The 15,715-nt window shown below is 41.6% G+C and overlaps 1 protein-coding gene and 1 non-coding gene across 2 annotated transcripts; both read left to right on the forward strand.

Moving 5' to 3' along the window:
• Positions 1-751: 751 nt before the first annotated feature.
• On the forward strand, positions 752-858 carry LOC122082926. Its single transcript, XR_006141464.1, has one exon. It is a non-coding gene; the product is annotated as a small nucleolar RNA R71 (small nucleolar RNA).
• A 5,919-nt stretch (positions 859-6,777) lies between these two features.
• LOC122080635 (F-box protein CPR1-like) lies at positions 6,778-8,949 on the forward strand. The gene is made up of 2 exons (XM_042647433.1): positions 6,778-8,068; positions 8,636-8,949. Exons 1-2 carry the CDS (start codon positions 6,933-6,935, stop codon positions 8,691-8,693), a joined length of 1,194 nt encoding a protein of 397 aa, XP_042503367.1. The 5' UTR covers positions 6,778-6,932; the 3' UTR covers positions 8,694-8,949.
• Positions 8,950-15,715: the final 6,766 nt, after the last annotated feature.

The following is a 15,715-nucleotide window of genomic DNA, read 5'->3' on the forward strand; positions in this document are numbered from 1 at the left end:
TGGAAAATGTTCTTAAGCATCAAGTAGGAAGACCGGTTGAACCGGGTAGATTGGGTGTCTAAGACCTTCCCAATTCTATAACCTGACACTTACCCTAAATCTCTGGACTAGACCAAATTTCAGGCCCTTTTCTCAGGAATTGAGCCCACCCCAGGGTCCTAGGCCCATAACCCTAGGTGGTGACTCTAAACCCCCATTTGTATGATCTTGATCCCCATATTGGACCATCATTAAACCACCGTCTCGAATGACGAATTTCACACTCTTATGAAATAGGCCTCCACATATCATCGAGCAGTGATACAGCAGTGCGGGGACTATAGGGTAAGTGCACACGACACACCTCCCTCCCTCACATAAAAGATATAAAGGAGAGGAGAGAGGACGGAATCGACACGCATAAGTCCATCTCTGGCCCCTATCCTCCCAACTAGCACCAAGGATACATCTTAACCATATTGACTGATGATGGCTCTCTAGGAACAATAGCCTTAATCCTTTTGATTAGGCTATCCAAGTGGGCTTCCTTGGCTACTATCCCATCCACAAATATCCTTTCCCTCCTATGGTTCTTCCACTTTCTTGGGTTGATTCCCACTCACGGGTTTTGTCAGCTAAGTTAAGTAAGAATTCCCATGCTTTTCCTTCATCTGTAAAGGATGTGAATCCCCTAGGGCACATAGACTCTATCATTTGCTTAGTTGGGTAATCAATACCCTCATAAATTATTTGACATAAATACCATATGTCTAGGCCATGGTGAGGGCATTCTTGGAGTTGATCATTGAATCTCTCAATAAGTTTGGAAAAGGACTCACTAGGCTTTTGCCTAAACTGAAGGATATCACTTCTAAGCTTATTGGTCTTAGAAGTTGGGAAAGTTTTTTTGAGGAAGAAAACTGTGAAGTGTTTCTATGTGGTTATGGAATTTGTGGGTAACCCATACAACCACTTCTTAGCTTGGTCTTTCAATGCAAAGTGATGGACCTAAACTTAACAGCATCATCAGAAAGTTGTTGGATCTTAATTAGAACATATACCTCTTCAAATTCCCTTAGAATAGGTATGCATCCTCAGAGGTCAGCCCATGGAAGTGGGGTAGCATAGTGATGTACTGAGATTTCAGCTCAAAATTATTACCCTGGGCTTGTGGTAGGACTATGCAGGACGGTTGGGCTGCTCTAGTAGGGTAGAACCTATCTTTCAGAGATTTAGGTAGAGGGTTTTGCTGGTGGTCTCCCATATTGAAAGGTACTAAAGTAAGTATACGTATAGGATCCCTACTCGTTGGATTTCTTCTTTCTAACCGATTTTCAATGTTACGTACCCACCAAGCACTCTTGCAACAGAACACTATCCACAACTAGAATAAGACAAACCACAAACACAAAAGAATGAATTTTTTTTTGTGAGCTTACCAGTAGGGATTTGGGGTTGCTCGGATCAACTGCTACAGGGCAAAACCTATCTTTATCATGCTATAAAGCTTGGTGACCTCCACCGATACAACTATTATTGTAAGTTGTTATTCTCAGGAATTCAATAAAAGAAAAAGAAAAAGAAAACAAAGTACTCCGATTTATCAAAATAAAGAAAAAAATAACATGGAACTATCTCCTCGGTAACTGCACCAAAAACTTGTTTGTGATTTAAAAGTAACCGCAAGTGTACAGATCAGTGTATCTAATGGGTCGAACACAAGTGATCTACTTCTAACTACCACCCTAAACAAATGCATCTAAAAACGTCGTAACCAGCACATCTAGGAAATTATAAATTGAAATTGAAATTAAAAACCTTAACATTTGTCATCTAACCCTAACCAATCGTCATCTAGGAATTAAAATACTTCAAACCAAATAAATAAAAAGCAATAAAGTAAAGAAATGAAAAGTGTTGAAATAAAATAAAAGGGGAATAAAGCTAGAGGGAGGCACACAAGTAGGTATCTCTACTTAGCCCAAGGGATGCACCATAAATAATACGAGCTTCCCTACTTGACCAAAGAATACTCTTACAAGGGCTCTTTTACTTAGCTTTAGGGGAAGGGATGCAATATAAATAAGAAAAGTAAAAGGATGGTTCCATAGCTAGAGAGGGTAAAGCCAACACATACATCTAGCGAAAGACCTTGGGGGAAAGCGAAAGCATCAAAGTAAAAATTGAAATTTAAATCCTAAATTAAGAATGAATAGGTAGCCAAAAGATGGAATGAGAGGGAGGTGAGAAGACTTTTGTAGAAGCCTACCTACCTGAACTTGAAAACTTGATTGATTTGAGATACTACTAACCCTTAAAACTAGATCTGGAATGAACCAAATTTGAAATTGCCAGGCCTGGAGAAAACAAATCTAGAAGAGAAAAACTAAACTTGAAAGAGATATTCCACAACTTTTACCGTAAGCATGTCATCTATATTGGCATATTGGTTGCACCTTCGCAGAAAGTCCATCATTGTTTCTGGAAGGTCCAGAGCCAATAACCGCACCAAATCTGGGTGTGAGATAGCATTGCACAATGAGCTATAGGCCACACCATCATGCCATTTTTTTTCTTCTAGGGTAGCCTTTGTAAACTTGGCATGAAAATCATGTAATGGTTCTCTAGGCCTCTGTCTCATATTCATCACATTGTTGGGTGTCTGCCGCAGCCTCATGCTGGCTTGGAATCTTGCCAAAAATGCCTTAGTCAACTCGTCGTAGCTTCAAATTGATCGGGGCCTCAGAGTTGACATCCACAGAAGTGCTGCATCCTTCAATGATGCAGTGAAGGCTCGACAGAGGGTGGCATCTGACTTTCCATACACTACCATTATTGGGCTATAGTATAACAGATGATCGGAAGGGTCGGTTGTCCCATCATCCATTTTAAAGTTGGGAATGATGAAATTTACAGGTTGCTCTGTGTCTATTAACTCATTAGATAGGGCATTGTGAGTAGGAGCAACTACCAGTTCCGATGCTGGTTTCTAGAGGCCCTCCACCCTCTCTGTCAGTTGTTGGAGGTGCTTCTCCAGATTGGCTCTTTCTCGTTCGGCATCGATTTTGGCCCTTTGATCGGCTCGGTGGGTTGGCCGCGCTAGCTTAGCTGGACTTCTTCACAAAATTCACCTACCTTCTCTCTCCCATCGTGTCTGTGTCAGGTCCCTCGAGCTAAGGTTTTGGCTAGCAGCTCGCATGCCGTTGTCTTCAGTATGAGTATGGGTTCCACCGGATCGTTCACTGTGATCTTCGCCTAGTGGAAGGGAGAACTCTGTGCCACAAGCTTGGTGTCTTCTATGCAGCCTCCCATCTTTAGAAGGGGTCATGCTGTTGCCATGTGACCTATTCCAAACATGGATATTTTTGTTTTCATTTTGGTCATCACGACGTGACTCTTGGGTTCTTCGGTGCCTGCGGGGGCTAGTCAACCTAGTGTGACTGTGCCTAGGGGCCGAAGGAGCTGCTCGAGGATTTGCTGGGGGTATTGGATGATCTAGAAATGCCGAACGAAATTTCCTGATGAAAATTCTTATGAGATTGTTGGTTTCTAGCATTTGCATATGTAGGCTCTGAATCTGTGCACCTACTTTAGTCGCTTCAGAGGCTGCCTTTAGTGGTCCTCCCATGGGACAGTTGGTGTCGCTACCACTAGAAGCACGGGTGCTAGTGTTGAGGTGGCACCTTCTACTAGTGCAGGCGGTGCTTGCCCTACCATGGGATGGCTTTGAGTGGTTCTTTGTGGTCGAGTCTGACGAGAAGTTAGTGCTTCAAGAGTAGGTGGTGAAACAACTCAATCACTTCACAACTGCATTCAAGAAGGAAAGGAAATTTTTGTTACAAATTCCCACAGACGGCACCAATCTGATGTTGCTAGTTCTGACCAATTGAAGTGTGGATCCGCTCTAGTGGTGCGATAGGACCTGCAAAAGATGAGTTGAGCAAGGCACCGAAGCTTGCCAGTGCAAAAACCCTCCGATGCTTAAGTTAGAATGGCAACAAGTAATTTTTCAATACTAGACTTAATCAGCCAAGAAGAGCCCCCCTTCATTACCTGTTTCTCTTCTGTATTTATAGTCGCGCAGGCTTGGCTGCCCGTTGCGTAACCCCCTATCACTAGAGTCCATCCGGGCCATGACTCCTTAGATTCCTGCGAATATTCTTGATTCTGGAGAAGATCCCAAGGAATATTCTTCCCTTCTATGGGTTCCTTAGGCTTCAAGAATGGAAGTTGTTCCAAAAGAGGGGGAGCAGCAGGACTCCTACCTGCAAGCATCAAGGGTTGTGGTCCCTAAATTCTAGGGCTGAATGCCCCACGTTCCCTCGAATGTGTATTGTAATGGTGCCAAGGTAATGACCTAGTCAAGACCATCTGAAAAGCTCGGCCAAAAGTAGGATGAGGCAAGTGCTCAACCAAAGGTAGGCCAAGTTGTGGGCCTAGCCGAGGTTAGGCCGAGGCAAACTCTCGCCAAAGGCAGGCTGAGCCATGGGCTTGGCCAGGGGTAGCCTGAGGCTGGGAGTCGGCCAAGAGTAGGTCGAGGCGAGCTGGATGCCTTTGAGCAGGCTTAGGGTAGGCTGAGGTCGGGGCCCAGCCAAAGGTAGGCCGAGGTCGGGGCTCAAGCTTAAAGTATAGGTATCGATCGTTATATCGGTCGGTCAAAATTAAGATACATATCGGAGGGTATTGTATCGTATCAAAGATACACTAAGATACGCTAATGATACACACATAAATGGATAAGAAACATTTTTAAAACACTTTTGGATAAAGAATTTATTAAAAAGAACTATTGATAACATGTATTATGGATAAACACTAAATTGAGGGTATCGCACTAAGAATTCAAGGTTTGTAGTTGTTCCATAAATGTAAAATCCTTGTTCCCACCTTGATTTCCACTTTAGTTAGAGAGAAATATGGTTGGCTGCAACTTTGGAACAAAAACCTCTCAAAAATCGTGTTTTTTTATGAAAAATTACCCATCTTGGCCATTATATGACCGTAGCGCACTGTATCGGTACATACCGATACTCACCGATACGTACCGATCGATATATATATCAATACTCACCGATACGTACCAATACTCACCGATACGTATCGATACTCACCGATACATACCGATACTCACCAATACATACCAATACTCACCGATACGTACCGATACTCACCAATACATACCAATACTCACCGATTTATATTTTTCATAAAGTCGTATCGGTACATATCATATTGTATCGTTGGTGTATTGATGCATATCAGTATGTATCGTAGGATATATATCGATACGAAAGGATTTTAAAAATTTCATGTACCGTATCGGTGTGTATCATATCGATCGGCTAAATTTAAGATATGTATCGGAGGGTATCGTATCGGTATCGGAGATACTTTAAACCATGGGCTCAGCCAAAGGTAGGCCGAGGTATGGGCTTGGCCATGGGCAAGCTAAGGCATGGGCAGGGTAAGGTAGGGGCTCAGACAAGAGTAGGTCAAGGCATGGGCTCGGCCATGGGCAGGCCGAGGCAGTGAGAGCTCGGCCCATGGAAGCCAATGCCGCAGAGGTGGTCACATCTTGCCTTATCAAGTTTAACTTGAGAGATCATTAAATATACACTTTCATTGCAAAAACATGTAAGAAGATGGGGTCTAAATTTAATTATTTAATTTTGGAGTACGACCGAACACGTGGACCTCTTCAGGTTCTTGGCTTGGTCTCCTAAAAAACAATTTATAGTTAATTTTTTTGCAAGTGGATAGTATATTTGGACAAAACGACTATATCCCCAACATGGGGAGCATAATTTTAAGAGTGAAGAAAAAAAATTAAAGCCAGGTCATCTATCCCAAATTTTATGTTATTGTCTGATCCATGGTAAGATTCGTGTTGGATCTGTCGTTGTGACCAATCCAAGGTTGAGGGGAATCATTATTCAAATGGGACCATTTTTATTCAAATTCAGCGGTTTTTCAAATTAATTAAATTAATCAAGTCAAATGAAATTTCAATTTTTTTTTCTCAAAAGCTCATTCTTAAACTGATAAATCCAAAAGAAAGTATTATATCCTTTCTTTGAAGAGCAGAATTGAGTTTGAACGTAAAGCTAATTCAGAGGGATCTAACTTGGTTGAATGCCTTTTTTAATTCTTTTTCTTTTTTCTACACTATCCCCCGAATAAATTGGTAAAAAAAGAAAAATGAGGGGGAAGAGGAATTAGTCAAACATAATTTAATGTATCTCTAATCCTCATCACTTCTTTGGCAATTGGCATGTTAATAACTAAGATAAACCAAAGAAAATGTTATTATATTCTGAAATAATTAATTGATTACTATCAATAGACCTACTAAAATCTCTGAAGAGTTAAAAGAAACAAAAAGGAAAAAAAGAAAAGAAAAAGAGTCAACTGCTCTTCATTAGAATATTCATATATAATTGTGATAAAAACTAGTTCATCCGATTAAAATCTTAATATTTGGTTGCAAACTTTTGTTTTTATTATTATTATTTAGATTTCATTTTGTTGGTTTGGGTTTCGTCGTGCCATAAATCATATACCAAGTATTTGTGGATACGAAATAGTTCGGTATTACCATTATCCAAATCCGAGCTGTTTGAATGGGAATAAGTTCGCTAGACTTTAGACTTTTTAAACTTTTTTCCCAGTTCTGATTCACACCTAATCTGTGGACTTTTTTAACTTCTGATTCACACCCTAAACAATTTTTTTTTTAGTTCTGATTCACACCCCTCGACTTTTGACTGAAAATAAAAGAAATGGTTGGAAAATCAGAATTCGAGTTTCAACGCGTCACACTGCAAGCCTATATCTCTCCCGCATAGAGCAAAGGTATCCACCATATATCTTCACACTAAATTTCTTCTCCCCTAAGTACAACCCAGACCCTAGACATGGCGGAGTAGAATGAGTAGATAAGGGAAGAGGAGGCAATGGCAATCAAGAATCTCCCTGAGGTTCTCATCGTGGACATACTTTCAAGGCTTCCGGTCAAGTCTCTTTTAAGGTTCAGCTGCGTATGCAAATCCTGGTGTGCTCTTATAGTAAAAGATCCTGTGTTCATCAAATTACACCTCAGCCGATCACTTGCAAGCAATAGCAATCTCAGCCTCATTTTCTCAGGCTCTCGTCTCTCCTCTGTCGAATTCGATGTTTGCGAACAGCAGGAGGTGGATCAGGTAGAACTCGATCATCCTCTCAAGTCTCCACGGTACAGAATTGAAGTATTGGGTTCTTGCAACGGCTTACTCTGTATATCCAGAAGTTATGTGGGGAACGTATTCCTCTGGAATCCTTCTACAAGAAGACATCAAAAGCTACCCATTATACCTGGAGAGAATCGCATGCAATCCTGCACTCCCCGTGAATTAGCTTACGGATTTGGATATAACCCCACGACCGAAGATTACAAGGTGGTAAGGATTCGGCAGTGGGATTTTTGTAAAGATGACCTCTCTGATAACTATTGGTATTCAGAGGTGAACGTCTATGAACTAAGCACCAACTCATGGAGAAGTATTGGGAACATGCCCTTACAACGCTTTCAACACCGATTTGGGTTTCTTGTAAATTCTGCAATTCATTGGCTTGCAGAGAGCGAGACAATAGCTGACACTGTCTCCAGTACTGTTATATCCTTTGACTTTAAAGATGAGGAGTTTCGAGAGGTGCCACTGCCTGACTTTGTTGAAGATAATTTTGATATGAGAATTGGGGTTCTTGGAGTAGAACTTTGCGTGATTTGTAATTTCGTCGGGGTCCATGTTGAGTTGTGGGTGATGAAGCATTATGGCGCAAAAGAATCTTGGGTGAAACAGTTCTCAATTGAGCAATCAGTGATAGGGTCTTTTGACCATTTCCGGCCTATATGCTATTCAAAGATCGGTGAAGTTTTATTTGAGAAGGATTCGAAAGAGCTGGTCCTGTATGATTCTAGTAGAGGAAGGGCTAAGAATCTAATTATTAGTGGTGTTTATGAAACAGCAACTTGCATTGGGAGTCTTGTTCTACTCGATGCCAAAGATGGCCCAGAACATGAAGAAAGGAACAAAAAGGAAACGGAACAGAGGTAATTATTTACAACATTTTTTAAGATTATACCCCAACTACAGTGACTGCAGGAAAAGAATTTGTGAAACCAAACCTAAAGTAGTTTGGAGTAGGCTTGTTTTGATTTTTGTGTGTTGTCCTTTACTCCTTGTAACGGAAGTTTATCGCACATTTTTCGGAAATGCCAAGCCCTGAAGAGATGGGGCTCAAAAGGGAAAGGGGGGGGGGGGGGAGAGGACAAGGCAAAGAAGAGAGGGATACAATGCAAAAGGGGGAAGAAAGAAAACAAGCAAAGAAGGGAGGGATACAAAAAAAAAAAAGAGGAGGGGGGTGGGGGTGAGGAGAAACAATTAAAAAATAGAGAATGATACCAAAAAATGGAGGAGGGGGGATAGAGGAGAGGAAGGTCCCAAGAAGATGCCTAATCTAAGTTATCTTCCACTAATTTGATATCCGACCATTGGTTCTTATTCCATCCTAGACTGATGTTGGACGAGCGGAATTGTCCATATTAGCAGATCGATGATATTTTCACTTCTTATTTTCCACTAATTGATGTTCAACTACTGGTTCTTGTTCCTTCCAGACTGATGTTGCATACATTGGAAGACTGGAGATATTTCGAGGATGAGGAAGATGAATAGGAAAACTAAAAGTAGGTACATGAAGGGAATTCTTGGTGCAAAGCAATTGTTCCGCATATACTCTCAAATGTTGATGCGATATGATTTATTTTATGCTTCAAGTTTCATTGTAATCCATGAACAATAATTCAAATTTCAAGATAGGCTGCTGAAACCAACGGATCGGGATAATGAATTATACAATTTCATATACAAGCACAAGATGTGCAGATATTTAATTTCGGCTGACCTAAAATAAATTAGGATATCTTTCTCAGTATAGGTCGTAATGACTTGATTACAAAGCCTACTCAACAAGGATTCATGGCCCCACGACTTTAAAAAAGAAATATTTTTCAGAAAATTACTCTAGGGTACGCAAAATGGCCCATGATGTTTGTACACGGACCAAAACTGAAATCTGAAATTAAAAATGATTTGAATGTCTATGGATATGGGTATAAAATGAAACTCTTCTCTGATGATTACAACTTCAATGGGGTCTTGCAAATTTTCTAGGATGCAAGTGAAGTAGACAATTCCAACTCTTCTAGGATGGAATGAAGCTTCTTCAAGATTTCAAAAGAGAACTCTTTAGGTTCAAGGTAACTCACAATTGGAGAAGAACAATTTGATTGACCAAATTCACTACCCTACAAAGCTAATTATGGTGGTTTTTTTATAGGTAAATTCCTAAAATCCTAGCTTTTACCATTGAGATCCTAGGTTTGAGATTACACAAGATTTTTTGCTTAAGAGAAAAAAATAAATAAATAAAAAAAAAAAAAAAAAAAAACTAAATGGTAGAGAATTTCGCTGCAAAACTTATTTCTTCTGTTATCCAAGGTCTTGATGCAAGTTCCAAGATTGGGCTCTAATTCCAAAGAAGAGTTCACAAGTTGAGGGGGTCAAAGGAGCTGAGGTGAAAATCCACTAAACACTTCGAAGTATGTCCATTTTCTAGTTCTTGCATAAGTTGGATTGAGCTGAAATAGACTGGCCTCATTGGTTGGTTCTCTCTTGGCTTGGTGTGTAAGACTAGCTCTTAAGCAACCCTCGCGGACCTTAATACAATTGGACCTCTGTAGCATATTAGGGTGGTCGTATTGGTCTTCAAATATTTCTCCCACATGATCTAGGCCTTACATCATTTCCCCATATCAAAAGAATTCGTCCTCGTTCTCTTGTGGTTGATCATGAGGTATGGCATCCACTTACATCAAACGGGAACTGTTAAAGGGAAAGGAAACGAGTATTTAGAATTACCTCAACGTAGCTTTTCTCGTAGCAGAATGGATCGGCTTGCACTACGCGTCAATCCGTACGAACAGAAAGGAACATAGGATTATGGCTCACTAGGCAATGATCCACCCTCTAAATCCAATGATTACAATGGAGATTCTTGGATACATACACTCTCAATTGGGAGAGACAGAAGACAATAAGGAGAAATAGAACTCTTGAGATTAGGTTAAAACCCCAATTTGGTTTGTGGCCAAAAACCTCTTATTTATAAAGAATTGACCAGCTAGGGTTCCTAATCCTAGTGGGTCTATAATTACCACAAGTGGGAAACCCATGAAGGAGATATTAATTAACATCTCTTATTCGCCCATATAGGGCAGACATACTCAATTGTCCATTCTATAAGTCTCTCTGCTATAGGTGTCTCATCATACAAGAAATGGAGCATGTGACCTAATGAGATAGTATGAATGTAGGAGTACTATATCAAGCTTCCATCTAGCCAACATAGCACATCACTCACAAATAATCTGGGATACCTGTGAGGGTAGCGGCTAGAGAAATGGGCTATGCCCCCCATCCTCTCTCCTCTCTCTCTCTCTCTCTCTCTCTCTCTCTCTCTCTCTCTCTCTCTCTCTCTCTCTCTCTCTCTCTCTTTTATGTGAGGGGAGGAGTTCGTGTCGTGTGTGCCTTGCTTGCGGGCCCCGCATCGTCGTATCACTGCTTGGAGATACATGGAGGCTTATTTCGCAAGAGCGTAAAATTCATCATTGGAGACGGGTGTTTGATGATGGTCTAATTTAGGGATCGAGATCATATAAACGGGGTTTGGAGTCGCCACCTAGGGTTATGGGCCTAGGACTCGGGGGTGGGCCCGAATCCTGAGAAAAGGGCCCGAAATTTAGTCTGATCCAGAGATTTAGGATAAGTATCAGATTATAGAGTTGGGAAGGTGTTAGGCACACAATCTTCCTGGTTCAAATGGTCTTCTTGTTAGATGCTTGAGAACGAATATTTTTCACAATTATTACTATTCCACAAGTATGGCTAAGTTATCACACATTTATACATTAACTGAATTCAAACTACTATATACACTAAAACAAGATCTATATAAAGTCTACATTAGGACAAGTTGGTTGAGAAATTATACCTGAACTTAACCCCTGTTTAAGGTCAAGAGGGGTGGGCCCCTGATTAGTATCGGCTCGGACTGTCTTTTGGATTCTCCTGGCTCAGGGGAAGAAGGTCTTGACTTCTAACTTCCTTTCTTGAGAGATGCTGATTGTGATATTATTCAGACAGAATTCCAGCTAAGAACGATCGTTTTTGGATTTGGATTTGGACAGAGCTTCGGCTAAGGAAGGCTATTTTCGGATTTGAATTTGGATAGAGCTTCGGCTAGGGAAGGCTATTTTTGGATTTGGATTCGGACAGAACTTTGGCTAGGGAAGGCTATTTTTAGGCTTGAGATGAGGTGACACTCCGATAGAGCTTCCGCTGGGGGTATGCTAAGGGAGGGCTAGGCTGAGGTGGCACTTCGGTAGAGCTTTCGCCGGGAATAGCTATTTCTAGAAAGATTCTAAGGACACTCGGACAGAGGTTTGGCTAAGAAAGGCTATTTCTAAAAAGAAACGGACCGACTTAAAAATGGATTGAAGAACCCCAAAGTCCCCCGAAGAACATTTTGAAGATTCGAATAGAGTTTCAGATCGTAACAAAGATCTACTCGTAGACCCAAAAAAGCTCAGAAAAGGGGGGGTTTCTATCTTAAGAACTCTCAAGAATGCTCAAGAACACTTAAGAACACTCAAGAACACTCAAGAACACTCAAGGGAGGTGGCTCAAGAATATACTATTTTTGGCTAAAAACTGGATCTAACTAAGAATTTGGATTGAAGATCTTCAAGATCCCAAAGAACACTTTGAAGATCCGAATGAGTTTTCGGATCTCGACGAAGATCGCTCCAAAGATCAAAAGAAAATCAAGAGGGGGAGGGGAGGAAAATTTCACTATGAAAGGGGAGGGGGAATTCTGGTGTGTTGGTGTGTTTTTTCTAAGGGAGGGGGGATTTATAGTTTTTTTTGGACAAAAAGGAGAGGGGGAATCCCTTTATCCAGTGCATGAAAGGGGAGCTCTTAACTAAATTGTGGGGATAAGATTTTTGTCCAATGGATAAAGGGGGGAGTTGAAGGCAAAAAATGGGTGGGAGGACTTTTGTCCAGTTGGTAAAAGGGGTTTTCAAAAAATAGGAGGAGAGAAAATTTAGCCCAAAAGGCAGTTTTTAGAAAAGTGGGAGGAAAGAGAAAGTTTAGCCAGAAAAAAGTTGGTTTTCAGAAAAGTGGGAGGAGAGAGAAGGTTTAGCCGAAGAAAGGCAATTTTCAAAACAACAGGAGGAGAGAGAAGGTTTAGCCAAAAAATGTAGTTTTCAAAAAGCTGGAGGAGAGAGAAAGTTTAGGTAGGTAGTGCAGGTGATGTCATGGGTGCTTGAATGCATGGGTGTGTAGGCTTTGTGCACAATGTGCGGGTCAGGCTGGTATGGGTGTGCAGGCAATGTGCATAGCATGTGGGTCAAACTGGCATGGGTGTGCGGGAAACATGCGCATGGTGCAGGTAGGGTGTGCACGGCCATGCAGCAAGGGCACACATGTTGTGCGGTGGGCATGCGTATACTATGCGGTGGGGGCATGCAGCGTGCGGTAGGGGCATGCAGCGTGCGGTAGGGGCACACATGTTGTGTTGCTGGTGAGCGCATGTTGTGCGACGAGGGCATGCAGCATGTGGCAGGGGCATGCAGGCTAGGCTGGCTGGCTGGCTAGGTTGGTTGGATGGCTGGCTGGCTGGCTTAGTTGGTTGGTCGGTGTGTGCAACATACGTGCGAAAAAAATATAATTTTCCAAGGAAGATTACAGGCAATCTGACGGTCCGATTTTGACGTACCGTATATCGTCGGAATTGTATTTCTGAGCACTATCCATCTGTATGGTCATCTTGATCGAATTCCTTCTTATATAAAAGGCCAAATTGGACCCCCTTCCCTCCCGTGTGAGGGTTTCTAGGTTTCAGGCCCAGTAGTGTTTCCATTAGCATCTTTTTTGGTCAGAAGCCGGAAGTCACGTCTAAGATCCATATTTCATCATAGCCAGGGGTGGGTGATAGAATTGGGTGTCTATAGAATGCCCCTCTTTGGCTGAGGCCTATGCCAACTACCTAAGGGCAAAGAAAAGAACGACCACATTTTGTCATCTGGAGTATGTACTGCCGCCATATTGCTCAGTTATGATGGAGTTGAAAAATGCAATAGATAATATCTCCTAACTACTTTGAAGTTGAGGACTTACCTGGGGCTGCCAATTGTGGAAAAGAATTCGTTGCTCTTTCCAATCCTAAAAAAAAATGTTAGTACTTTGATCTTTGATTTTCCTTAGCTGGGCTTCACATATGCCAGTTCAGGGAATTTTGGTCTCCAAGCTAGGTCCTTTGACCCAATCTAGACCATCTAGGACCGAAGGTTATAAGAGAAGAATTTGCTGCTCTTCCAATCCTGTAATAGATAAAACACTTGTTTCTTTGATTTTCCTTAGTTGGGCCTCACATGTGCCAGTTTAGGGAATTTTGGTCTTCAGGCTGGTTCTTTCGAACCAATTTGGACCATATGGTCTTTCAGGTGGATTTTTTCAAACCGGGCTGGGCTATCTAGTTTTGCAGGCTGGTTCTTTTGAACCGGGTTGGGCTATCTGGCCTTATCAATTACATAAAAGAAACTCGCGGCTCTTTCCACCCTGTAAAAGACAATAACAATTGATTTGGATTTTTTATTTGAATTTTGAATTTTGATACTTGATTTGGAATCTTTTAATTCTTGCTTTTGATTTGGAGTTTTGTTCATTGATTTGGTTTGAATTTTGATGCTTGATTTGGAATCTTTTAATTCTTTGGTTGTTCTGTGAATTGAATTTGGACTTCTGAATTGGAATCCCAAAATAATAATTTTTTTTTTATATATAAAATGGGCGCTCTCTCCTGTTCATTCTTCATTTTAGATTTTCTGAGTAAAGTGAGTTCCTGGAACTCTCTAGGTTTTCTTGGAATTTTCCTTCCTGTTTTTGGAGTTTTTCACCTTGTTCTTGAAGATCTTCATCTTGTTCTTGAAGAAGAAGTTATTTGGAGAATTTGATATTCTTGTGGGCTTTTGTGCAAATTAGGAAACTTTCTGGGGCTTCTTACAATTTAAGAAAGTTTATGGGGCTTTTCAATTTTAGAAAATTTCTAGGGCTTTTGCAGTTTCTGAAAATATGACTGAAAGGAGGAAGAGGAAGACTCTGGGAGAGGTCCAGCTCGAGAGTTGCAGTAGTCCTTCTCACAGGGATGAGGGCCTGGCCGATTGGCATTCCGAGCAGACTCTTTACAACAGCCAGAATCACATCTGCAACTCCATATGGGGTTCCTAGGTAAGTCTTTACATTTCATTCATTATTTTGATCATCTTTTATTACTATTTTGTTTTTTTTTTTTATTGTATTGTTTTTACTTTTTTTTTTATTTTTTTTATTTTTTATTATTATTATTTATTTCTGTTAGCATGAGGGGAAGGAACCACCTACCTTGGCCTCCTATGGCCATCCTAACATGATTCAATCCTAGCATAGGATGCTCCCTCATAGGGTGAAGGAGATGGTTGATGATACCTATCTGCACCGGCTGGCCCTTGTAGAGACCTAGAAGTTTAATCCGGCATTGGTGGGGGCCTTGATGGAGTGGTGGTGGCCGAGTACTCACACTTTCCACCTTCCTATTGGTGAGATCACCATTATGCCTTTGTACTTCTATGCCTTGACAGGCATTCCATTTGGGGGTAGATCCATGACCCTACCCACAGGATTTTCGACTACCAGGGAGTTTGTAGATCTGACCAGTATCACCATTAAAGCAAGCCAAACATACATCCGCCTAGGGGAGATTAGTGCCCGATGGTGGAAATTCGGCCTGGCAAAGAAGATAGCATGTTCCTTTTTGCTGTTTGCTATAGGTCAGTGCCTCTTCAATGACTCCGAGGGGGAGTAGATATCCGCCTGGTGTATTTCCTCAGAGATCTTCGCACAGTAGATTCCTGGGACTGGGGTGGGGCCGCCTATGCATATCTCCTGCGGTCCCTGGATCTACTGTCCTATGGAGATAGGGGCCTCAAGGGGGCAGGCTACATTATCGAGGTAACTTTCCATCTCATATCTATTTTCTTTCAGTCATTTGGTCTACACTTTCTTACTTTGATTTCTTAAAACAACCCTGGTGTTTTGAGCACCTAGGAACCATAGCCCCTAAACCGAGGGATCCTGAGACATTCTTCTTCCCCTGGCCATAAAGTGGGGAGATACCCAAGTGGTCTGAGCCCGACGCCATCCTCCGGGGACCATTGTTTGTTCTCTTTTGAACGATCTCACTGAGGTATGCCATGCCTGACGTTGAAATTCTATTTTCCTGATGTTGTTCTTACCCTTCCTTGGTTGTGCAGGTTACTTGGAGACCACTCCATGACCTTGTGTTTTTGGATTTCGAGAGAGTTGCCTTGGCTCATCAATTGTTTGAGAATCGAGTCCCTTTTCAGGGCATGTGGGGTCATGTCTAGTACTTAGGGGAGAAAGTAGTACCCCAATGGTTAGACATCGATCCATGCCCTTCTCCCGATCTTCCTCCACCCACTATGCCTTGTCCAGAGATTGCTCTTGCCAACGAGATGAAGTACTTGGCTAACAGAGTATAGGAGGACTCCTTTCTTGATCCAAATAGGGACTACGAA

This window comes from Macadamia integrifolia, chromosome 6, assembly GCF_013358625.1.
Source record: "Macadamia integrifolia cultivar HAES 741 chromosome 6, SCU_Mint_v3, whole genome shotgun sequence".
In the NCBI taxonomy this organism is placed as follows: domain Eukaryota; kingdom Viridiplantae; phylum Streptophyta; class Magnoliopsida; order Proteales; family Proteaceae; genus Macadamia; species Macadamia integrifolia.